The sequence below is a fragment of the Leptosomus discolor genome, chromosome 1 (genome assembly GCF_034619465.1).
Source record: "Leptosomus discolor isolate bLepDis1 chromosome 1, bLepDis1.hap2, whole genome shotgun sequence".
NCBI lineage: Eukaryota > Metazoa > Chordata > Aves > Leptosomiformes > Leptosomidae > Leptosomus > Leptosomus discolor.
Window position 1 is genome coordinate 133,529,258 of NC_141391.1, and position 26,200 is coordinate 133,555,457.

The window sequence follows — 26,200 nt, forward strand, 5'->3', positions numbered from 1 at the left end:
GTGGACCCAGTCCACATGCCTCAACTGACCCTGAGGAAGTGAAGGGGAAAGCTGACGATCATCGGTCATAGCTTTTGCCCATGGCCTGATTGATCTGCACCTGTGGTCTCCAATTGCCCTTTTTGACTTACCACTATAGCTGAAATGACCACCATCAAAGCTGTCACAGTACCAGTGGGGTGATAACTATACCATTGGCAGGAGCAAAATGGGACTCCGCTCCGCTGCTGTAGGAATCTCCTCCCTAGGGACCTGCTCCCTCTCCTCCCATTCTCAGTAAGAGGGCCAGGAGTAAAGAAAAGGAGGTGCCTGGCTCACAAGACTTCCTAGATGGTTGCACAGTTCCTTAACCCCTTGCCTGCTAGCCCAGCAATTCTAGGGCACTTTTCCCAGCTCACACGCCTAAACCAGAAGAGGAGAGAAGGTTCATGAGGAGCTGGTGTGAGGCTGCAGGGAACCCCACTTGTGTATGGTGGTCGTCAGTCCCCAGAACATTGGTCTGTAAGGCTCTTTAAGTAAGACTTTTATTTGTGCTATTATCTTACTAAAAAGAGTGATAGGTCAGGAGGGTAGTGGCCAAGGAGCCAGGCAGTCATCAACATATCACTGGGCTGCGATGTTTCTTTGATTCAATCAATGTAATTGCAGACCTTGGTGTAGACACTGGGATAACCTTTCAGAGCACACTTGGTTCCCCATGACACAATTCCTTGGAGTTATCCAATGCATACAACTGGGCCACCTGAGTCACCCTGCAGAGGAAAATTTAGAAGTATGAGCTGATCTCACCTGGAAAGGTTTTGACCTGATACAAAGGATTCAGGGAATGCAAAGTGCAGTGCAGCAAGTCCTGACACAGGAGCACAGTAAGATAACACTCATTTGCTGGCCTCTTCTACCCCCCAACAATACACTGCTATTGTACTCCATGCCTAGCAGATGTGGCTGGACCTCCTAGTTCCAGTGAAATCCATCCTGTATTAAAACCCTGATGGAAGGATACTGTGACAGAACAGAAAACCTGGAGGTGAGGAGGCCTAAGCACTCTGCCAAGCTCTGACATATACCATGCAGCATGAGGCACCCCGGAGTGTGCGACCCAGGGCTCTGTGCAGACATCAATGCTTACCTGGCATGAGTCTTCCCCACCATCCAGGAATCCTACACAGATTATGTTGCTGGTGATCTGGCCTGGGTAAGCCTCTTGGCACTTTTAGCTACTCAGAAATGGAGCTCTCGGTCACTGGAGAACATAGGGGAAATTGGCTGCTGAGACAGCAGCAAAAATTAGGTTTCATCTTGGGATTCAGCACTCTCAGTGAACAGAAAGACCTGTAGACCTATATGCAAGAGTCATCCAGCAAAGCAGGACAACCCTTCTGACCTGCATGAGCAAATGCAAAGGGCATTGTTGATTGAGGAACACCGGCACTCAAAGGACAGTTTGGGGAACTCACAGGCAGAACATGGAAAGGCTGCAGAGCAGGAGTGAAATGTACATGGATCTCATGAACCTGGCAGGAGAAATGTGACCAGGTACACGCAACATACACTGATACTCACAGCCACTGCTCAGTGTGTTCCTTCACATTGAAAAAGGCACTCGGGACCCTCCTTGGCACGGGAGCCGGGCAGAGCTGTGGGTTGAATGTCAGCAGTGTAGTCCATGGTGGTTGCCAGCTTGATCCACATAATGTCATTATCAAGGCTTCTTGAATTGTATTTAGGTTGGTGGATGATTAATGCGTCACTCTTGACTAGTTCACTGTCTTCCTTCACATCAGTGCTGTACTCTCCCATCCTCACTTGTATATGGCTGCAAAATGACCAGCAGAGAAGAGCAGCAGTTAACCATTGGGTAGAACAACTTGATGCCACGTGAGAGACACTTGGAACACAGTAAGGGAGTGTTGCCGTAATCAAAGGTGTATGTGTCACAGAGTTCTAGGAGCTTTAAGATTTCATGAAAGACAGAGTCTGAAGAGCCTTGCTAGTTGGGTATCTTGTCCAGTGGACCCCCATCTAGCAACTGTGTCAATGGTGCGAGCGTAGACGGATCACTTTGGACACCTGGAACGATGCTTAGGGAAGGAAAATTACGTTTCCTGTTGTAGAGGAGCATGATCTTTGATCTGTCCTCTCTCTGCAGAGGTATGCCCTAAATTCAGGACAAGAAAGATCCATAGAAAAGATCTGGAGGGATGAAAAAGCGCAAAACAAAAGCAAGTCTCATGGACATGCAAATGAACACAGAAAATCAGGTTAGGATGCACAGAAAAGGATGCCAAGAGTGCAGGAATATTGGAAAGATCACGTAACACAGGGAGACAGAGGGTAATGTTTCTACTTCGGTTTCAGATACATTGCCACCTTGGATTCTCTTCTTTTGCTAGGCACCATATTCTGAATCTGGTGGCTTCGCAAGATTTGACTAGAATCCATACATTTCTAGCCCTGAGCAGCTGACCAGGACCCACTGGTTGTTGAGGAGTGAACTGCCACAGAAGCGATACCCAACATTCAAGGACACTGGTAGGGAACTGAATGCTCTGGGCAATTGTAGCCTCCCACGATCTTGTCATCATCAGCATCCCCAGGAAAAGCAACTGAGAGAAAGAGGATTGAGTTTCACAGCACCAGGTCTGAACCCGTTCTCTTAAAGTGTAGCAACAGCCAGTGAGCTACAGAGGAATTAGCAAGAGCTATAACAGTTTGAAATTTCAGACGTCTTCACAGCAACTCCTGAAATAGCCTCCTGAGTTCTTTCTGTGCTACTTTGAAACATGAGGCTTTGTCTTTACTGCCCTGAGTGAGGAAAAGAACAGGAGAGCGGAAAGCTGCCAAAGAACTTCACAAATGAGACGTGTGCAGCCTTCACACTGCCACCTTCACTTCCGTGGCACCTTTGAAACAGTTTTCAACAGCTGTGTCATGGTGGAAAGCACACGGTGCACATTTGTGTAGGTTGAGAAATGGAAAACAGCAAATGCACCTGAGATTGCCAGCAGACTTCTAATTTGCTGGAGGAAGCCAGGGGCAAGGAGAGAGGAAGGCAGCCCTAGTAGCGAAGAAATCAGAGAGAACATGAAGGCTCTGCAGAGTCGGAGGCTGATGTTATAGCAGAATGTAAGAAAGAACATGTATGGTATTTGTTGAAACAAGAACAGTGGTCTCCGAACATTTTTGATCGCACCCCCCCATCAGTAAAATATTTTTGAGCACACACCAACAGTATATGTATATTTAGTAATTGATAATTATATACATATAATACTGAAGTTCTAATGTTTTCTTCCCACACCCCAGAGGATTGTCTTGCACAGGAACACCATAAGCAAGGAGCCTGTCTCTGACTGTCGATTATAGGTACAAAGAGCAGAAGATGCAAAGAGCAGAAGATGCAACCCCCTTCCCCAGACACTCTCCTTGCCACCAGCAACTGGGCACTTGATGTTCCTAGCTCAGATGGGACATCTCTCAACCAGCTGCTCCCAGGCAGGAGAGACTTGGGAAGAGAGAATCCATAGTGCCTTCCACCACCAAGCTCTGTGAGATGTACAAGGACTAGCCTCAGAAACTCCTCTGCTTTGTGCTCCCGGGAAGGTTTATCTCTGTCAGCCCACGGTCTCGCCAGGTTCCCCTTTCCCACGATCTCGCATCAGCCTGGACAAATGTATATTATCTCAGTCCAGTCATATTACAGTTGACTGAAAGACTTGAACTAGGAACACGGATTTCTAGAAATGCAAGCTGCCATTGCTTCTCCATTGATAATAACCAACACAGCTGCCCTCCAGTCACCAATCCTCCTCCTTTCCGTGCCCCTGGAGCCACCAGCATTCTGCTGCAGCATCACTGCATTAAATGAGAGACTTGTTTGCAGCTGGAGATATATCCTCTGGAGTGTACTTGTTGAAAGACCCTGACAAAAAACCTTACAATGGGTCTGTGGAACATTCAGCAGCATTGAGAAGAAGGTAGGGATGTGTGTTCTAAAAGAAAGAAAGGAGGGGTGGGAAGAGGTGTTCCAATTTCACCCCGAATGCAAAGCAGTCTGTTCATCCTTCACAGCTCTCACTGAAAGGCCTGAATGGCTATTCTGAAGCAGCGCATCTGCTGGACGTACTCTGAGTTGTGCATCACAAACACCCCATTTGCCTTCATTTGAGATCAGTTTGCTCCATGAGCTGCCCTGCTGGCATGCACCCTGGAGTTCTGGGATTCATGGGAGCCTCTGGAACCATCAAGGCCTTAGGAACACAGGAACTATGACCCAGGACTTTCGCCATGAGCTCTGGCAGCAGCCTGGGAAGAGGTCAGTCGTGTTCTCTTGTTGACTTAAGCAAGTAGCATAGAGAGTCTCAGAGAGACCTTTTTCTTCGAGGAGATTACCAGTCGTCCCCGTATGATGCCTTTCCTGCTGTTGAGAATAACTGATCAGTTAAAGATCAGAGTAGATTAAGTAAAACAAAAAAAGTCCCAAGATAAAGGCAGGTATGGTCGAGCTTCCCAACTCCGATGCCAAATTACTGGATTTTCCTGAAATTTGGGCAGATACTAAGCCAAATATTAAACCCTGTGAAAAGAAGGAAAACAAAGCTGTCCTTCATAGCCTAGGTGTTACCTAACAGGTTATTAGAGCTGTATCTCAGGATAAATGTTGTTTTATAACACCTGATGACAGCCTGCCTCTATGCCAATGGCATGTTTTGGACAAAGAAATTATACATCCACAGGGAGATCAAATTATACACTATCGTAGACTGGGAATTGTTCTCGCTCTGCTTGGTTAGATAGCTTTGGTAAATTTTGCCGTGCTTAGTCCTGCTACGGCTCTTTCCCTTTTCCACAGGAAGCTTCTACTCCTTATTTGTTTCTCAGGAAAAAAACACGTTTCTAAGAAAACTGTGCACTGATACCGGTTTAAAGCCCAAGACAATTCATGCAGCTCCTTGGAGGGGTCCCTGGCTTTTAACTTGAAGAAAAATTTCCATCTGGATAGTGCCACTCTGTGTACCAGCCCTCCAGGGCTCTCAAAAAATTGATCAAGAAATGGTGTAGAAAGATTATTCTTTGGTCTCTCATGCCACTTCAGCATCTCAAAGAGACATGACTTGTCTTTACAATCACTTGAGGTTATCCCATGTCTTTCAGGAGCTAGCATGATGAAGTTGGCAGCTGCTTGGAAAATGATTGTTCATCAAACACATTATGCTGTGGCAGACTCAGCATCATGACAGAAATTATCACTCTTTCGGAGAAGGATTTCAGAAGATCTCATTTTTTGTGTTCACGGTATTTTTGTTCACATACATTACATCCATAAACATCAAGGATGTTATGCTGAAATTCTTCTGTGGCAAAAATGAATCTCTATAGAACATTCCAAAGCTAGATGAAAGGCGTGGTTTGGCACTTAGGCTGATATTGTCATATACAACAGGTGAGAGAAATTAGGAAAGAGAAGTCTTTCAAAGAGGTGTGCTGCACATTTCCACATTTGAACTTTGAACTTGGGAGGTGCTGGAGGGCACAGAATAGTTTTTTCATATGCACTTATTGACATTACTTTTGAATAATTTTATTTATGAAAACACTGTGTTCTATACGATAAAAAAAGCACACACGCCCATTACTCAAGAAAAGGAATTTGCTAAAATAAGCTTAACAAACTTAGCACTGAGAGGTTTTGGTTTTGCTTTTTCAAATAAATGCATAGTATCTTACAGTCCATTACCTGCAATATTCAGCTTCCGATAAAAACATGCATTTAAAAAAATGACACCACCAGCACAGAGGAATCTCAAAGGGGTTTGAGGGTTGCCCTCAAGAGGTGCTGCGTATAAGAATGAAACAGGTGAACAACTACACATCTTCCAAAGCCCAAGTGTATTTTTAAATTGAAGGCTGCCCTCTGAAATAATTTAAAATAGCTCTCTATCTTAGGAAATGTTTATGATTAACTGATCTGTTATTTGTAGTTTCTACCAGTGGCTGTTAATGCCCACATTTGGGTCTTCAAATTTTCCACTGTGTACTTTTTGTCTGGAGAAAACCTTGGATGAGAGATAAGGCCATTTTGAAAAATGTATTTCTAGCAGCTCACATTTCCAGTCCACCAGCCTGGGCCTGAGGCTGTGTCAAGATCATGAAATACATACTGTTTGTCACCTTTGTTGGTGTGGCTGGTGAGTATATTTTTTAATTCGATTTTTGTAATTTATAAGGAAGCTCATTTTCTGAGCAGATTTGCAAGGTAGTCTATTGCGGGAAAGTGAAGTCCAGTTTATACTTGCAAAAGTGTTAAGGCAGAGCACTGCAACTTCTCTTGACTGCTGTCTGTTCATAATCGCTTATGTCACAAAATGGGGAACGAATGCCTTTCTAGAGGTTTGTGACCCAGGAATACAGAAATGTGTCCATAGCTTTGAAAAAACCCACTGTCTCTCTCTTAAGGACTATGAGGTATAAAGGTAACACCTCTGGCCCGGGAGGTCCTAAACCTGCTGTGAATTTTTGGACTGTGGGTGAGTGCTTGCCAACCACTGTTGCTGTGAGCTTTTATAGAAGTAGAGCCTACAAGTGGGATGTTTTGGCGTGAGATGTGTCACAGGGGCACAAGATTCCTTATGCCAGATGCTGACATATGCCTCTTCTTACCTCCCAGTTGCCTTCCCCATCAACGCTGACGATGATGATGACAAGATTGTGGGCGGCTACACCTGTGCAGCAAACTCTGTCCCCTATCAGGTGTCCCTGAATTCTGGGTATCACTTTTGTGGAGGTTCCCTCATCAACAGCCAGTGGGTCCTGTCAGCGGCTCACTGCTACAAGTCGTGAGTGGATTCTTCTGCAACCTACTTCTTTCTTTCAGTTGTCTTCTAGCAGGAATTCTGAGCTGTGGGGTCCAAATATGCAAATGACTCCATGCTGACAGGAGACAACCAGGGAATGGGTGGCTCACTCAGGAAGCTGGGCTGAGGCAACATAAGGGGTTTTCCACTTCTGCAAATGTTTCTGTGATGCAGAGCACTTTCTGAAATGAGAATGTGATAATCTAGAAACAAGTTATGGCCTGTGAGTTCTTATAAGTTACATTAATCTTGCTAAAACTTAGTCACTGGAGGACAGGAAGAGGAATGAGGTCATGGTGATAGCAGTTTGCCTTTTTCTAGAATGTTTGTGTAAAGCACTGTTACATATTCAGTTTGTCCCAGCTCAACAACATAAACCTACAGGAATTCACCACCTGTACTGGAAGGGGGTAAGATCTCAGTGTGGATCCCCCGGACTTATTGCAGGACAGGGAAGATAACCTGCATGAAAACAGCTACTACAATAGCGATGTTTAAGCGAGTGTATACAGTAATGGGGGGGTTCCTCATAACCTGTCGGTGGCAGTAAAGTATACACCGTTCTTTCACTTTTCCAGTCGCATTCAAGTGCAGCTTGGGAAGCATAACCTGGCAGTCACAGAATTGACAGAGCAGCTGATTAGTTCAGCTAAAGTCATCCGCTACCCTGGCTACAACTCCGCAACACTGAACAATGACATTATGCTCATCAAGCTTGCTGAACCAGCCCAGCTCAACCAAGCTGTCCAAACAGTTCCTCTGCCTACCAGTTGTGTGGCCACGGGCACCACGTGTCTAATCTCTGGCTGGGGCAACACACTCGGCAACAGCAGTGAGTACTCTGTGGGAATGTCCTCATCATGAGGACGTGGGAGCCACTCTAAGACCTCACAATTAACTCCAAACAGCACAGGCTAAAGCACAGGGAAGTGCTGTGGGACAGGCACTTTTTGAGTGATCACTCTGTGTGGGACAGGAACCATTTAACTGCTTTAAAGGCAAGCCTTTATAAGGTTCTTTCTCTGCTTCTGTGTTAAGAACATGGAATCACTTAAGTCATCCGTGTGCCATTCACCAGCATGTTCAGACTGCCATAAATTTTCTGGCCTGGCGCTATCAGCTGCACAGTGCCAAGCACTAGCAACTTAACTAATGTCAATAGAGTGGTCAGTTCTCTCAGAACAAGGTCAAAACCTGTGACTGTGGATCTAAAATTACTACAAGGGAGCTCCGTTCTCTTACAGCAACGGTCAGAGGTGTGGATGGTGACTGGTGTCTAATCCACTGACGACAACTAAAGAGGAGAGGACGGTTTTCCTGAGACTCAGGTTTCCTCCATCATATGTGCTACAAGAGTAGCTCTTGGCTCCATGCTTGCCAGTTGATGATTTTCTAGGTATCAGAAACATTAATATGGCTGTAGTGTAGAATGGCGGACCCATGGGTAGAATCTGTTCCATCTAAACAAAAGGATTCCATGCCGTGATTACTGTTCAGAGGAAAAAATGACGACTGCTAAACCGGGATGTCCAGTGATACATTTCTGCTAAGAAAAGATCTTCTCTAGGCTCTGAAATGAACAGAGATCTATCAACCATCTCTCCCTATTTTCTTGTAGTACTGTATCCAGATACCTTGCAGTGCCTGAAGGCTCCTGTACTCTCCTCAAGCGAGTGCACCAAAGCCTACCCTGGGCAAATTACCAAGAACATGATATGTGTAGGATTCATGGAGGGAGGGAAAGACTCTTGCCAGGTAAAACATCTGCCTCTCCTTTCTCATGTGTTTCTGTCCTGCCTTTTGCCAGTAGAAGAGGCCTTTATATTGGAGAATTGGCTATACTCAATGCACTGGCATGTCTGAATGTTGTTTTTGTGAACAACAGTGGAGACTTAGGGTGAAAGATGCTCATTGAGTGAGGCTAGTTTTTTCCCACTCAGTTAGTCATTGTCCCTTTTTTGAGACAGCAAATACCTCTGCCATAAACCTCCACAAGCAGACTATGCTGCCTCCTGCACCTTAGGCTACTGAAAAAGGAGCAGTGCTGCACCAGAGAGTCAATAGTACTCACGGTGACTTTAGAGCTTAGGACGCAAATGTTAGGTTTGGACTCACCAAATATGAAATAGCCAGTATGGCAAGATCCAGGCAATCTGGAAAACGAACACACCTGCCAATTGCTCTGTGTTTTACATGTGCCTAGCTCCGTGGAAATATTTGACAGAAAAATGTTTAAGACACACATATGCAAAGCGTCTGCCAAGGACTGCATCTGTCAAAAATAGGCAGCTTACTCATCCTTAGCTGTGATGCCCTTAGAGCTAAAGTAAGGCACAGTACACATCAGGTGTAGCACAGTAATCAGAAATGATCTTTGTAGAACTTCTGTGTAGAAAAAGCCCAGTGGAGCTCCCTCAAATGTCAGTGATTTCTGGCTCGTCACTTTCACTGATATCATTTCTTAAATATCGATATCCTTTATGTGCACAGGGGGATTCCGGAGGTCCAGTAGTCTGCAACGGGCAGCTCCAGGGCATTGTTTCCTGGGGTAGGGGATGCGCACAGAAAGGCTACCCTGGAGTTTACACTAAGGTTTGCAATTATGTCTCCTGGATTGAAGAAACTATATCTGCCAAATGAGACACTCGGGTTCTATGTGAGCTGCTTTTTCTCCTCGTCAATTTCCTCTGTTTTGGGACTGGTTGTACAAAAATTATCAAAAAATAAAGCGTTTTAGGCACCTCTTCTTTGTGCAACATTTCTCTGGGTACTTCCGTAGGCTATGATATGGAGGACAGAGGCAGGGAATGTCACTCTGGGGAAAATAGTTAATATTTGTAGTACCTCAACTAGCAGGATTGTGGAACATTTTGCAGACTCATCTTCAGGAGTCTTTCACCCATTTCTGGAGCAGAACATCTTTTCTGCTTATCAGCCCATGCTCAGGTGCTACAAAACCATCTGAAACAGCTGAGAGAGTGTGCTGAGTAACACAAGCAGCATACTCTTACTGCAGAAATCAGCAGGCAGCAGCACAAACACTCCCCATCTCCCCCAGTCCCACCCTCAACAATATGACTTAATGTTCCCTAGTGGATGCTCCCTGAAAGCTCTACTTGGGAAATGAAACCACCTCTTGCTAGGGCTTGTTCTCTTCATGTACCACTGTGCCACTGGGGCTGCTGTCTGTACCTTTTTGCTCAGCTAACTGATCATGCTGGACTTGCTTAGTTTTCTCAGAAGAGTCAAAAGGACAGAGATGTTCCTGGGTTCTGGTTTTAACACCTCCTAACCCCAGCTGGCACTGGAATTGAAAGTCCGTGAAAAAGCTGCCAAAGCTGCCAGTGGGCTGTGTACCTATCTCCTAAAAGTTAAAAGGGAAATAGAGAGTTTGAGTAAAATATAAGGATAGAAACAAGCAGAGAATAGGTCAAATGGGGAGAAATTGAAAAGAAATTCAACACTGGAGGAAAGAGAGGGAGAGGACAAGAGCAGGGCACGAAGGAGCAAGAGCCATTTGCCTAAAGACAGATTTGTGCCTGGCTCTCTCAGATGCATTGTCACTGAGATAGAATCATAGAATAACAGTTTCAGTTGGAAGACACCTTCAAGATCATCAAGTCCAACCTTTGTCCTAGCTCTATCCACACCACTAAACCATGTCCCTAAGTACAACATCTACCTGTCTCTCAAACACTTCCAGGGATGATGACTCCACCACCTCCCTGAGCAGGCTGTTCCAATGCCTGACAACCCTTTCAGTAATGACATTCTTCCTAATATCCAGCCTGAACCTCCCCTGGTGCAGCTTAAGGCCGTTTCCCCTTGTTCTGTCACTAGTTACTAGGGAGAACAGATCGACCCCCGCCTCGCTACAACTTCCTTTCAGGTAGTTGTAGAGAGCAATAAGGTCTCCTCTCAGCCTTCTCTTCTCCAGGCTAAAGAGCCCCAGATCCCTCAGCCGTTCCCATATGAGACATGCTCCAAATCCTTTACTAGCTTGGCAGACCGCCTCTGTACCCTCTCCAGCACCTCAATGTCCTTCCTGTAGAGAGGGGCCCAAAACTGGACACAGTACTCGAGGTGCGGCCTGACCAAAGCTTAGTACAGGGGAATGATCACCTCCCTGCTCCTGCTGACAACACTATTCCTGATACAGGTCAGGATGGCATTGGCCTTCTTGGCCACCTGAGCACACTGCTGGCTCCTGTTCAGCCATCTGGCAATCAGCACTCCCAGGACCCTCTCTGCCTGGCAGCTCTCCAGCCTCTCCTCCCCAAGCCTGTAGCGCTGCTGGGGGTTGTTGTGGCCAAAGTGCAGGACCTGGCACTTGGCCTTATTGAAACTCATGGAACTGGCCTTGGCCCAGCGATTGATCCAGCCTATCTAGATCCCTCTGTAGAGCTTCCCTACCCTCAGGCGGATCGACACTTCCACCCAGCTTGGTGTCATCTGCAGACTTACTGAGGGTGCTCTCCATTCCCTCGTCCAAATCACTGACAAAGACGTTAAACAGGAGTGGCCCCAGTACTGAGCCCTGGGGGACACCAGTCGTAACCGGCCGCCAACTGGATTTAACTCCATTGACCACAACTCTCTGGACTCGGCCATCCAACCATTTCTTCACCCAGCAAAGTGTGTGCCCATCCAAGCCAAGAGCGGTCAATTTCTCTAGGAGAACGCCGTGGGAAACAGTGTCAAATGCCTTACTGAAGTCGAGGTAGATGACATCCACAGCCTTTCCCTCATCCAACAAGCGGGTCACCCTGTCATAGAAGGAGATCAGGTTTGTTAAACAGGACCTGCCCTTTATAAACCCATGCTGACTGGGCCTGACCAGCCCGTTGTGCAGCACATGTAGCACAACGGAACTCAGGATGATCTGCTCCATCAGCTTCCCTGGCACTGATGTCAAACTGACAGGCCTGTAATTTCCCGGATCACCCTTCTGTCCCTCCTTATATATGGGTGTTATACTGGCTGACTTCCAATCTGCTGGGACCTCCCCAGTCAGCCAGGACTGCTGATAAATGATGGACAATGTCTTAGTGAGCACCCCTGTCAGTTCTCCCAGCACTCTAGGATGTACCCCATCTGGCCCCATAGATTTGTGCACATCGATGTGGAGCAGCAGGTCACTGACCATCTCCTCCTGGGTTGTGTGTGGGGACATTTTGCTCCTGGCCCCTGTCTCTTGGCTTGGGGAGGCTGACTTTCCCTGTTACAAGTGTTCCTACTACTAAAGACTGAGGCTAAGAAGGCATTAAGCACCGCAGCCTTATCCTCGTCTTTTATTACCGTATTTCCTCCTGGACCAAGTAGGGGACAGAGGGTCTCCCTGGTCTTTCTTTTATTGTTAATGTATTTATAGAAACTTTTCTTGTTGCCCTTTACCTCCAAAGCCAGATTAACTTCTAGCTGGCCTTTGGACCTTCTAATTATCTCCCTGCATAACCTAACAACATTCTTGTACTCATTATGAGGGATCTGTCCCTTCTTCCAGAGGCCGTAAACTCTCCTTTTTTCCCCGATTTTAAGCCAAATCTCCCTATTCAGCCGGGCTGGCCTTCTTTGCTGCTGGCTCGTTTACGGTACGTGGGGATGGCCTGTTCCTGTGCCTTTAAGATTTCCTTCTTAAAACGTGTCCAGCCTTCCTGGACTCCTATACCTGTCGAAACTGACTCCCAAGGGGTTCTATCAAGTAACCTCCTAAACAAGTCAAAGTCTGCCCTTCGAAAGTCCAAAGTGGACGTTTGCTGCGCCCCCTCCTAACATCTAGAGAACTTAATAATTTCATGATCACTGTTCCCTAGACTGCCTCCAAATGCTATATCCTCCACAAGACCTTCTCCGTTCACAAACAGGAGGTTCAGCAGGGTGTCTTCCCTGGTCGGTTCACTTACCAGCTGTGTGAGGAAGTGATCCTCCACAAATTCCTAGAACCTCCTGGATTGTTCCCTCTCTGCTGTGTTGTATTTCCAGCAGCTATGTGGGAAGTTGAAGTCCCCAACAAGAACAACGGCAAGTGACCGTGAGATTTCTCCCAAGAGCTTATAGAAAGTTTCGTCTTCCTCACTGCTCTGATTGGGAGGTCTATAGCAGACTCCCACAGCAATATCAGCGTTATTGGCCTTGCAACTTCACCTAATCCAAACACTCTCAACCCCATTGTCACTGTACTTAAATTCTGAGCATTCGTAACAGTCCCTAACACACAAGGCCACCCCACCACCTCTCCTTCCCTGTCTCTCCCTCCTGAAGAGCTTGTAGCCACCGATTGTGGCACTCCAGTTGAGACATCCCACCATGTTTCTGTGATAGCCACTACGTCACAGTTTTCCTGTTGCATCATGGCTTCAAGCTCCCCCTGTATGCTGTTGCTCATACAGTATAGAGGCACTTCAGATGAGCTAATGATCCCAACACCTTTTTGTGGGTGTGGGCCCCATTTCCTACCAGACCCTTCTCAGGTTTTTCTGTGACTTTTAAAACATCAACAACAGCCCTTGCCTCTTCATTCCTGATTATATGTTTATCCCTTGTCTCCACTGAGAAGGCAGAGCTAGGTGTCCTTGCTAGCACACCATCCTACGGGCCCTGCCATGCTTCCCATGGGCTTATTCATAACAGGCCTGGTTTATAACCCCTCCCCCCTTCAAAAGTAGTTATCTCCCTCTCACACTCCCTGATGCTCCTCAGCCTCTCTACCTCCTCCTTCAGCTCTGCTACCAGGCTGAACAGATCATTCACCTGATCTCATCGATCACAAGTGTTGTCTCCACCACCCTCTGGTACAAGTGACAGGCCAAAGCACCCCCTGCAGCCTTTGACCTGCACAGCTGCAAGCTTGCGTGGAACTCTGTCTGGGTCACCACATACCTCCTAGGAGAGTAATAGGTGCGTGCATTGAGATAGGCGCAACATATGAACAGGACCAGACCGTAGCTTCGTGTCCAATTGCTCTGGAAGCACTTGCTGAATTCCTTCTCAGCATCTGCCCTTTTCCAGAAAAAGCCCTGAGCTGTAACCTGGCATGCTTTCCTTCATTCTGCGTTCACCAGGAGACAGAGTTCTTATCTAGGAGCAGCTGAAAGTCACAGCTCTGTGACCTGTGACTCCCTGATCCTGGTTCCCTCGCTAACCGCTGTGAGTCGAGGGTGGTTGATATCTTTGCTTGGTATGTTAGGGGAAAGGAGAAGCAAAAACTTGGAGGACAGAGGAGAGAACGCATTGAAAATATGATGAGATGAAAATGGGGGGGCGGGGGGGGAGGGAGAAATACTTCTATTATCAGGCAGAATGCATTCTCAAATATGACAGACAGGGATGTTGAGAAGTCCGGAAACAGTCCCAGTCCTCTGTTACTATCCCTCCCAATGTGTCAAGGTCTCCAGTGTCTAAAGAAGAAATTCCACTTTCCAGATGATAGGTCATTCTTGATTTTCAAATTGCTGGAATATCTTCATGGGACCTCCTCTCTTACATGGCTGGAGCATCACTAATGTCTGTGGTGGACAGTGCCACGAAGAGGTCACTGACAAAGTTGTTCCCTCCTTTATGCTGCCCAATAAGAGCAACAGATGTCTGCAAAGCACTGAGATGGGAGGACACTTTTTCTTTTTCTCTCTCTCTCTCTCTGCTGACATTTCCACATACTGCTTTCATCACACAGGTCTGCACAGCAGGAGTGAGAGGATTACAGAGCTGGGAGCCCTGATTGGAGCCTGAGGGTCGACAGCACAAAGTGCCCTGTACTCTCTCTATTCTTCTCAGGAAAAAGTCCACTGGGATCAAGTGCAATGTATTTGAGTGCATGTACGAAGGCATAAAAACCTTGCACCAACCTGGCAGGACAGGAGGAAAAGTAACCAAGTGGCAGCAGCACTTAACTAAAAGGCTCCAAAGGCCAGGCAGAGCTAAAACTCTCCGTCAGTCCAGCTTCTCTAAAGAGGCTCAATACTCGGAAGAAGCGTTAAGGATAGAACTGGGCAACAAATTATGCTGGTTTGTGTACAAGTCAACATGTCTCTTGGAGAAGGGTGGAGGGGAGGATCTGCGACTCAGCAGTGACACAGTAGAGTCTGAGATCCCACACAGATCTATTTATTCTGTGGACATATGTCTGTAGCTGGGAGACTTTACCCTGACAAAATAGCTTTGATATAATAGACTCACGAGACACCTCATTCTTGGGGCCAGCTGGCTTTGTGCTTGGATGACTGCAGCCTGTGTTACTGGGAAGGACTTCATGCACAGGCTATTACATAGCTGCACGATATGCAGAAAGACACCCCTAGCTGAACGGAATATTCTGGTCTCTCTTGAGACTCTTATGTGTGTAATGTTGAAGTTTTCTTCCTGTCTGTCTCCAGAAAAGCGGGAACAGTTACCTTCCTCTCAAAGATTGCTAACAGTTTCCTCAATCATGTGGTGCCCAACAAAAAAAAAGGAAACAGAGAAAGCGTTATGATGTACGTATGATGTATTGGCAATAGCAGCACAAACATAGGCAGCACAGAAATTGTCTGTGTGTCACTGCTGAGACGCATAGAGACACAAGAGTGCGTGAACCTGTTTTCTTTCCTCCAGTGAGCAGGTGAGGTGCTGGAAGAAGCTGGGTTCCTCCACCCTCATACAATTAACAGGCATGGATCTCTTTCTGCACCCTTCCCTGCCTTGAACTGGGTGAAGGACCGGATTCCCCGAAGCCTGCAAGGTGTCAGTGCTGACAATGAAACGACATTTGCGTCACGGTCAGCACGCTGAACTCTGACATGTCCTTCGCACCAAGTACAAGAGGTGGTTTGGGGCTGCATAGACCATCTTTCCCTCCAGCACCAGCTCTGTTTTACGGCCTCATGCACATCGGTGGGTTCTTTCCCACCACAGAACATCCTCAGCTTTTCCAATGGTTCCAGGAGGTGCAGCTGGCCTTGGGAAATCTGCAGGTCCTAGCTTCTTCACAGAGATAATACCTGATGCAGATCCCTGACAATCAGGCTCTCATTCACCTTTGGGAATAACCCTGTCTCATCACTCCCTACTCTGCTCTCTAGAGAAAAAAAAAAAAAAAAAAAAAAAAAAAAAGGCTGCATCTTGTGATGGTGTGAGGAAAACTATAGTTGAACCCATACCCTCCCAAACTGATTCTGCAGGGACCCCCAGCCTCAACTCTGTGGGCAATGGCCGCCTGACCATGCCAAAAGAGAGCAGAGGCAGAGTCTCGCCAGCCGTCAGATCGCTTTCTGTATAGAGCTTTGTGCTCAGCTTCCTGAGTATTTGAATCAATGCATATCTTAGCACAATAGGATGTGCCAGGGTCATTCACTGAGGTAAAATCTATTGAAAAGGCCACGTGATAGCAGTCTATACTCCCACAGCTCTTGAAGTGATTCTGAAATCCATCCTCAAGCTCTGCCTTTTCCCTTTCCACTGAAAACACTACCAGCTGCAGCATGGTATCCTTTCTTTGAGACTGCTTACACCATGGCATGTAGGGGCATGTGGTTCCTATCTGGAAACAGCTGAGAGTCACAGCTCCTCGCTCTCTGATGACTGTTGAAGGGCCTACTCTGTCGGGCGGCGGAGTCGGGGGGGGGAGACGGGGAGGGGAAGGGAAGCAGCAGGAGGCTAGGCAGGATGTGAAATTTTTTGAGGAGGAAGGGGGTGGCAAAAATTCACAAAATCTAGAAGGGATAAGGGATAGGATGGTTTGGGATGGGTTTAAAAGCTATAAGCAAGTTTCTCATCTGTCTATGAATGACCAGCAGAAAAAGGTGGCAGAAAACGTGAATGTGTTAGAAACATTTCAAACGTGGAGGAAATCGGAAGAAAATAACAGTCAGTGATGGAAACCTGCCCATGGTGGCAGCACAGGCACAGAGACTGTGAGGAGGAAACTCTGAGGAAGGCAGAGATGCGTGACATTGACGATGGGCAGGGCAGTGTGAGAGCACCTGAAAGGTCAGAAAGTGGTTGGCTGGCTGGGATCAGTGGGAGATAACACTCACACGCAGTAGTGGGTGGTGTGAACCCTGCACAGCTGGCTTTATGTGTGCGTATGTGTGTGCGTGCAATCACAGGAGTGCGATGGGGCTGGACGGGAGCCTGAGTTCGAGGCAGGGCAGGGGGATGCTGTGGAGTTTTTCTTTCTTCCTTCCACATGAGCTAAGATCTCCAGAAAAGAGGTGTTACGCAAAGAAGACAGAGACACAGAGCATGGGTTTTGCTTCTCTGTCCCACATCTGACACTCCATTCCAGACTCCCTGAAACTTCACAGGCCCTGACCACACAAACCATAGGGTGGAATTGTCTCTGCTCAGACCAATGCTGTCAGAGCAGGCTGCTGACATAATGGTCCTGGTGTGCATTGTAGCTTGACAGAGGGGAGTGGCACAAATGCTCCTTTCTCCTGCAAACAGAGATCTGAAGGGAGAAAAAAACTGCCCCTGGCCTTAGTTTGGGAGTGGAGATCCAGTGACCATGCCAAGAAAAACTCCCTGTGAAAATGATTATTTGGGGCTGAAGGTAGTGGGAAGAAGCTGGGCAGGAATTGCCCTTCAAGGACACAGAACAAGGTTAGATCTAGCCAACTCCTCCATGTGGGTTATTTGTGGCAGAACAGGAGACATTCTTTCCCTCACATGGATCGCATCCACTTCAAAACATCCAGTGCTCTTGATGGTACAGAACATAAAAAGCAGTGTGCTGTTGGAAAGACCTGTGTAGCTTGATATGGTCGGCATGTCCGTGAAGCCTTGTTATATCAAGACACAGCCACATCCATTCACCTGCATCCTTCCCAGATGACTCTGTCCTTGGGCTTATGCCTCCCTTTTCCCTAGAAGCTTTCTCATTCCTTTCAGACTCACATTTAACAATCTGGCTCAGAGCTCTGGAGGCACTGCGATATGCAGTTTTGCAAGCATAGTGCTCTATGGTTCTGTTCATGGGTGCAAGGACGAGGAGGAACTTGAAAGGAGCTAGTCAAAAGCTCTGTCACTTCTGGATTCTCATAGGTGAAAGACATGCTGGAGAAAGATGCGTGCACTGAGAGACTTCCCAGCTTGCATGGAAACATCTCCTGCATGCAAAGCACCATCTGGGCCAATGTACGGGACCTGTTACTGTGGGTTTTGATGCTCATACTTGCCTGTAGTTCTGTAGATGGCTGAAAGCAAATATGTGAGCTGGAGGAAAGAACTTGTGTCACTGGTCTCCATTTTGTCTCTGCTGGGAGGACAGACAATCCATGGCATTATATAAGGGAAGGGAGGGGAGCAGGGAGGGATGGAAGAGGGGAGAGGGTGGTGTTTGGTGAGCAGGTCAGAAGGAGGCAAGGCATTGAAGCAGAGACTTTGGATCTGCCATGTGGAAGAGTTGTTCCTTGCCTGGAGACTGACTGGGATGTTGTGTCCTCCACAGAAGGAGGCCTCACTGCCCCAAGTTCCATGTTCCTAGGGGTGGAGAACCTGCCTGGTTTGTTTCTTTTGCTGATATGCCTACTCTTGGTCACAGGGAGGGCTGGTGACCCCTGCGCTCCTCTTCATGGTATGTCACTGAGCCCAAAGTTATTTAGGAGCCTCCTCAGTGGCCTAGGAGCCTAGGGCTCAAGTCAGGCATCTTGGGCTCCCAGAAAGTCACTTGGGAGAGCAGAGCTAACAACCTGCCCCATAACAGCAGCTTCTGTGCTAGTTGGGAGTTTACCCACCGAGTGTCTGAGAACTGCACCTCAGAGGGTGTCTGGCATTACTGCTTACCCCTGGAGTCCATCCACAAAGAGGGGATCCAAGGAGCTGTCTCGCTCAGTACAGGTGCACCAAATCCTAGGAATGGCTGAGTCCTGACTCCATGTATCCCTGGGGACTGACTCTGTGTGATCTGGTTCATATCATTCAGAGGGTGGGTCTGAGGAAAGGTCAACAACCTCTATGCCCTACGGAAGCATGAAGCACACCCCCTCTCCTCCCCATCACCCTTTCCATTGCATGGCAAGAGCTTCCACGGGGGGAGTCTGAAAACTTTCAGAACAATGGTGGAATTAGAAAGGTGACCGTGGGCAGCTAGCATGCAGCTGTGGCACCTCTCCTCTCCTTTGGTTGGGGGTGGGGGGTCGTGGTTGGAGACCTGCTTTGCTCCCTGTGTTCCTCTTCAGAGTTTCTGTGTTCTGTGAATTCAGATTTCACATTCTCTTCGTGCTGAGTAGCAAACAAACTTGACCCTTCCTTTGGATAGGGTCACGTAGTGGGGCTAGGGCCTCTCTACCAAGCCCAGGTGAAAACATACACAGGGCAGTGGTGGCGCTGGCTGGGGCGAGACTGTCTCTAGGGAATGTGCAATGAGTAATGAACCTGGCAGGGGAGGGCAGGACCAGGGTGGTGGAGATGGAGGTCTTCCTGAGGACCTCACTCTCTCCTCCTCTCAGGGCAGGGCTGGGCCCAAAGCTGAGGACTTGAGCCGCGGTGGGGGGGGCTTGAGACACAGTGGTGTATCCAGATCCCAGAAATATCCAAGAAAGTTTAATAGGAAGCCTGTGTTCTAGGGGTTTGGGTGTGGGGAGAGGTTGGTGGGAAGGGGCAAGGGTACCTGTTCTGCTTCAAAACCCCGGGGTGCTTCGGCGCTCTTGGCTAGCTCTCTCCTAAGACCACTGGGAACCTCTTAGATGAGATCCAAGGCAACAAGTTTTCCATCTGGTTGGGGCTTTAGGGCTGGGAGTCTGGATACCTGGGTTCCCTGAGATGTAGTCTTGTGCTGCCACTGGAGCTGTGGGCAGAAAAATTAACCCCTTATATCTGCTATGCAGAATTGCCCAAAAAGGTTTAGACATCCTGAACCACCCCATTTGCAGCCGTGATTCTTCCTCAGGGGAAAATTTGGATGGTCTCTGTCTCAGGAATATTTCTGGCTTCTTTCTTGGTAGGGATTACGGGATCATTTCCACTGGGATTATGAGATAAATAGAATTCCAGTTATGGGTTTAATCACATTGCAATTACTTGCTTAATACCCATGTGTAGTTTGGGAATAATCCCAAATGCGCTTTCAGGTTTTTTCTGAAGAGGTTACAAGAGATTACAGGATTAATCCTCACAAAGTTTATGGGACTTACCTCAGAAAGGTAATGGTATTAGTCATCCACGGCATTACAGAGTTATTTTCATTGGGATAATAGGATTAATCCCCAAAGAATTATGGAATTACTTCCCAGGGGGATTATGGGATAAATCCCCAAGTGGATTATGACCTCTCCTTCTCTGGGGAAGTTCTCTGCGCCCCATAACCTGGTGACCTGAGTGCAGAGCAGTCAGTTCCCAGGCTGGACCTGTGTGGGCAGAAGTTTGGGCTCGTGGCTGAACATTGGCCCCAGGCAGGGCTACAGAGTGGCCCTTGCTTCTAACTGGACAAAGTGTGGCATCTATTTGTCTTCCTAGGGCAAAGGCAGGTTTGACAGCCAGATCGTGGTCAACAGTACTTTGAATGGCCAGGATGTAAGTGGCGTGTGAGTTGGTTCCGCCTCATGCACCAAGGGGCGTAGAGAAGGCACCCATCCCGTCCCAACAAAGGGACAAAGGGAAGCGGGGGCGGGGACAGCCAGGCTGGGTTGGTCTGGTGCAGAGAGGTCTACGTAGAGTGGAGTGCAGCACCAATGGCTGAAAGGGAGCCAAGCTCTTCTGTGTGATGGAGTAAGGAGCACTGGATGTAAGTCAAGGTTGGAGGACACTCATATTGAACAGATTCTGGGGCCATGATCTAGACTGGAATCCCCACTAGAATCTTTTTGAAATCACAGGGTTTTTTTAAAGAACCCCAGAGCTAGTTTCAGGTGTTCACCTGTAACACCAGAACCGTGAAATGGTCTGCATAGCGAAAAGGGACAGAGGGCATCTTCCTTCCATAAACAGGAACTTTCTCTCCCCTTCTTCCCGTAACCAGAGAGGATTAACACACATTTGTCTCTCTCAGGACTTTAATGGAGAACCAGCAGTCTGTGAGAGTAACACAAAGACTCTCTCATCCAAACATTCCCCCATTCTTCTTGAAAGCTGTAGTGCACCAAAGGTTCACAGAGGTATTTGTGGCAGTGGTATCTAAGGGTTTCCAGTCTGCCCTCTACTCACGTAAGGGTTGGTTCTGGAATTGGAGCAGGTCTCTCAGGGCCTGGACCAGAGCAGTTCGGAAAGTTTCCCCAGATGCAAACCACTCCTTCGAGTACCAGACCCTGTCCCAGGGCTGCCTCACTCCTCTGGCAAAGGATTTGTCCCTCTGCCTCAGCAGGATTACCCTGTCCCAGCTTGTGCCCATCACCTTTCAGTCTTTTCCTGGGCAACTCCAAGAAGAGTCTGTTTCCAGCCTGTCCACAGCTCCCTCCGGGGAATGAGAGGCTGCAACTAATGCTTGCCTGCCTTCTTTTCTTCTGGCCTCACAAACCCAGAACCCTCAATGTCTCCCCACCTGCCCTGTGTTACAGTGCTCATCATCTCCAAGACCCCTGATGGACACCTCCCTTGTCCTGGGGACACAAGGTGGTCCCAGTCCACAGCTGTGGCCTCCCCAGTGTGGAGCAGGAGGGGGCAGGAAATGACCCCCCTCCTGGCCCTGACAGCTCCATTCTGGCTAAACAGAGCCAAAGGTATGGTGGGTTACTGCCACAGAGCATCTTGCAGCTTGGGGCTCCTCACCTACAGGACCATCCTCCATCTCCGGATGTGATCAAGACCTGGGCTACATCGCATACATCAGTGAGTCCAGGTCACAGGTTAGAGACTCAGGGTCCCTGGCACACAGCAGCATGCCCATTTTCTAGAGATTGGTGGGGCTAAGGGACCAGCATGCACACAGGAGGACTCAGTGGCATGGTCCTGCTGGCATGGTCCTGCTGGCACTCCAGAACTTGGAGCCCCTCATGCACAGCAGCGTTCTGAGCCTCGGGTTACCAGCAAGGCACCTGTACTCTCAGAAACCACAGCATGAGCAATCCCAGGAGACCCTTGAAGGTCGTAGACACATGAGTACGGGAGTGCTCAGTTCTGAGATCCCTGCAAGATTCAACTGCAGGTTGGCCTTGGCTGTGCGAACTATTCCACATCCTGCTTACCCCTGTGTAACAGACTGAAAGGGAGAAGAAATGGAAGAGGATGTAGGAGATAGGAGAGGGACAGGTGTGAGAGAGGACAGAGAAGAAAGCAGGAGGGGTTAGAGAGAAAGATTAGAGGAGGAACGTGAGAGGCACTCTATGGGATGGAAGATAAATGAGGCAAGCAGTGAGTACAAGGAGAAGGAGACTCAGAAGGTGATTCAGAGGTGGGAAAGAACAGGGAAGAAATTAGAGACCAGGCAGAGGACAGACAGACAATACAACTACTTTCCTTAAATAGACAGAGCTGGAGGGCAAGAGGAGAATATGGGGTATTGTCAAATACTGTGTGTGGCTGGGGGGCAGATCCCTGTTTGCATGGAAAGGTTTGTGCTATGCTGCTCCAGCTTTTGAGTCACTGTGGGTCTTGCTCAGCACAGAAATATGTGCCTGAGTCATTGAGCAGGGCATGATCTATCTCCATAGATAAGTGGTTTCCCTTAGTCCCCTTGGACTGGAAGTGGTTTCTGAATTCCTTCTCAATCTCTGCCATACCACCTTCCACTGAGTATACAACCAACTGCAGAGTGGCATACTTCCCCATGGGCAGCTTGTACCAGTACATGGTTGAGAATGGCTTCACCTCTTGGGAACAGTTCAGAGTCACAGAGTCTCCCACTCGGACAACTGTGTCTGGTGATTGCTGAAGGGCCTGGCCTGGAAAGAGAAGGGAAGAGATGTGAGGAGTAAAACACGTTGAGGGGGACACGGAAACACATTGTTGACGTATGACGTGGCGTAAGGTGGCATAAGGATGTCAGCAAGCTATGGGACAATGTCCTGTTTTTCTAAGAGAGATGCATAAGAGAAAAAAAGCACAAAGCAGCTTCAAATACAACAGCGTATCTGTTATGAAAAATAATGACTCAGTACTCTCAATTGAAGCATTAAAATGGGACAGGAAAAAATTTGTAGATCTGTAGAGCTTTTCGTGTTAAGATGCTGAGGAAAAGCTCACTTTGTTCATTGCCCTTCTTCCCCCTGGAAGCCTTGGGGAATGGGACACTGACAGCAACTGGGCACACAGCTGAGACAGCAGCACCGGCTCCACTGCGGCTGTTCAAGCGGAAGGAAAGTTCACTTACCCACAGGGGCCGCAATGGACAAAAGGAGCCAGTGCAGAACCATGGAGAAAGGCCACCTCCTTCCAGCAACCTGCCTTAATGGTAGCAGTGGCACAGATATGTGCGAAGAGGAAAGGCTAAGAGAGGAAGAGACACGTCTCCTTCCGGGTGGGCAGGGTGGTGAGAAGGAGCTCGAACCATGAGAAGGCAGTTGGCTGGCTGGGAACACTGGGGAGCGACACCTGCGTTCAGACATGAGGTGCATGTACCCTTCTCCACTGACTTCCTGCTGTGTGTGACTATGTGTGTGTGTATATGTAGGCGGGAGATAAGCGTCATTACAGCAGCATGATGGGGCTGTGCGGCAGCCTGAGTGTGGGCACAAGCACAGGGATGCACAAAGAGGCACCAAATGAAGCGTAGAGCAAGAGCGCTCAGGAATGCATGTTTGTGTCTGTGCCCCTCAGCTGAGTCTCCTCTCTAGACACCCTCACACTCAGAGACTCCCAACACTGCAAGCTGCAATGTGGAATATTTTCTGCTTATCCCGGTGCTGCTTGTGATGTTGCCCAGGTATGGGAAAGGCTGCTGACCTGTCATCCTGATAGCTGTTGTAGCATGACAGAGAGGAGTTCTGTAACCATTCTTCTCTTCCTCCAAAGGGAGATCTCAAGGAGAGAAAAGGCTGCCTTTGGCTCTGCACTGGGACTGTGTCTTGGGAGAGTGCCCCAGGGAGCGATTTCTGAGGAGAAGGGTGTTCGTGGTGGGATATGCTGGTACAGACTTACCTTCTCCATGTCAGAGAAGAGCTGATAATCTCCTTTTTGTAGCATTCTGCAAAGGAGCAGCAGGACGAGGATGGACAGAGCTGGAGAAAACCCTGTCTTCTTCTCTACGCGGGGCACAGCCTTGTTCACCAACCCAAGGCTGTGGGAAACCACTGCAGGCAGGAAGTGAGGCTCACAGTTTGTGTACACTGGTGCATACTGTGTGTGTCAAAGGCCTGAGAGAGCCTCTGAACATCTGTGCCGTGCTGTGGGCCCAGCAATGCACAGCAGTGGAAGGTTGGCCCATACAAGAGAGCAAGTGATTCGGATGCTCAAGGCTGCCATGGGCTTTGCAGTGAAGATGTTCCCTTGTGTCCTTTTAGCAGATGGGTGCAGCAATGCCTCCAGCTCCCAGACCCTCTGTTACAGGTCCAAGTGTGCCCCATTGCGTTCATTTCCACAAACAGCCTACAGGAGATTCAGGAACAACCTTGGATTCTTCAAAAGAAAAGGGAGAAAAGAACCAAGGGTGGGCTAAATTGCGCAGGCAACAGGAAGAAACCCCCCACCCCCCACACACCCACAGCACTCCATCTGAGAGGAGGTTGTGCTTGATGTGTCCATGGAAAGGGTCTCCATTTTCCGTGGGGTTCCCTGGGGCATGCAGGTGGCAGGGCAGTGTACTGGGAGCCGTGCAGAACACACGGTGTTCAAGGAGTTAGTGATCTCAAATAGGCCATGCCTGCTCTGTTGGGCCTTGTGCTTAGGGCTTGAGAAGCCTGTATGTTAGCAGGAGAAGCTCAGCGTCGGAACCCGTTGAGTGCCCCATGCCAGCCTGTGCTGCCCACTGGTGTGTCTTATAACAGGCGTAACGCTCTAAGCTGTCAGGAAACTCTGTTAGCTGCACAGCTTGCTAACATAACTGTAATTTATATAATATCTTCGGGAAAGTTGAATTGTACGTGGATCAAGGGGTGGAAGGTACTGATCCTGACACAGAGACCACTGTACGTGGAGGAGTTAGTGATCCGCAGTTAACCTGAGTAGGGGCAGGACTGTGCTGTGCTGTGCTGTGCTGCACGTACCATGCGGCCTTTGGGCCTGTACTGTGCTGCACATATCCCTTGGCCACAGGACAACCTCAGACAGGTCCTTGTAACGGAGGAGCGTGTGGGCAGCTCCTGCTTGGCACTGGCTATCACACCACCTGCCTGGCCTTGCCTTTATCTAACCATGAACTTCTCACATGAACATCCTTTCTGTTTGACACCGAGAGTGGCAAGCAGGGTCGGCTGGAGTCAAATGAGAGGAAGCCTGTGGAGTGCAGATTGAAGAGAGACAGAAAGAAGGTGGTGGGGAGAGAAAGGAAGGCAGAGAGGGGAAGAAGGGCTGACGGACGTGAATCTGATGTAAATGAGAGTTAAACCAAGAGGGAGACAAGGAGGAGAGATGGCAAGGAGAGAAAGCAGACAAACTCACAGAGTCTAAGAGAAGTAAGGGAAGGCTAGGAAGCAGAGGAGGTGACAAGTGGAAAGGGATCATCCTGCCTTGTGCAGAACAAGGAGGAAAGCAGGTGCCTTTTGTTCAGGGGGAGGTTTGCGCTTAGCTCCTTCAGCAGCCTAGCCACTGTGTTCCACTCTCAGCACAGTAATACATGCCAGAGTCGTTGAGAAAGGCATGCTCTATCAAGAGGGTCATCCTGTCTCCTTGTATCTCACTGCTCTTGAAATGGCTTCGGAAATCCTTCTCAACATTTGCTCCACCACCTTCGAATGCAGAAGCCACTAGGATCAGCCTGGAGTCCTTCCCCAAAGGCAGCTTGTACCAGTACATAGCTGTGTTAGAGGATTGCTTCTTGGAACAGCTCAGATTCACAGACTGGCCTTCTTGTGTCGCTGTGTCTGGGGACTGTTCCAGAGCCAACACTGGAAGGGAAAAGGAAGAGTGTTGAAGAGGAGGGGAAAAAAAAAGGAAAAACGTAAACTAGGCAGTGTGGGTTGGTAGAGAAGAGGGTGAGAAGGAACAGGACAGGCTAGAGAGCAGCGGAAACGATGGGACAGCTCTTCAGATCAGCAGGTGAGTTTATAATCTCTCTCTGATAGGCAAGAAACATTCCTGAGCAGTTTGTGTCCAAAAAAGGAACCATTTGGTGGTTGTGCACAAAAGAAAAAGTAGACAGCCATTGCAGGAGGTTCAGGGATTCCTGCCCACCTCATCCACAGTGCGTCCTCAGCACAGGAAGCCTTGGGGAATGCAGCACTGCCAGAAACTGGGTATGCAGCTGGGACAGCAGCACTGCAATCCCATAGGTGCTCAGGAGTAAGCTGTGTTCACTTACCTATAGGGGCCAGCATGGCCACAAAGAACCAGCAGGGAATCAT

General features: G+C 48.3%; 2 protein-coding genes and 1 pseudogene across 2 annotated transcripts in view; 1 reads left to right on the plus strand and 2 right to left on the minus strand.

Annotated features, from left to right (window-relative positions):
- The window catches only part of LOC104354714 (immunoglobulin lambda-1 light chain-like), a 72,738-nt gene extending 46,538 nt beyond the window's left edge, over nucleotides 1-26,200 (minus strand). Inside the window, 3 exon segments of the mRNA XM_086460791.1 lie at nucleotides 20,972-20,985; nucleotides 22,348-22,645; nucleotides 26,158-26,200. Of these exon segments, the coding sequence (XP_086316917.1) occupies nucleotides 20,972-20,985; nucleotides 22,348-22,645; nucleotides 26,158-26,200 (355 nt within the window).
- Nucleotides 376-3,525, minus strand: LOC104353542 (trypsin II-P29-like; annotated as a pseudogene).
- Nucleotides 6,149-9,494, plus strand: LOC147416290 (trypsin I-P1-like). Its single transcript, XM_086481335.1, has 5 exons — nucleotides 6,149-6,188; nucleotides 6,668-6,836; nucleotides 7,433-7,686; nucleotides 8,473-8,609; nucleotides 9,345-9,494. The coding sequence occupies exons 1-5, from the start codon at nucleotides 6,149-6,151 to the stop codon at nucleotides 9,492-9,494; spliced, it is 750 nt and encodes a 249-aa protein (XP_086337461.1).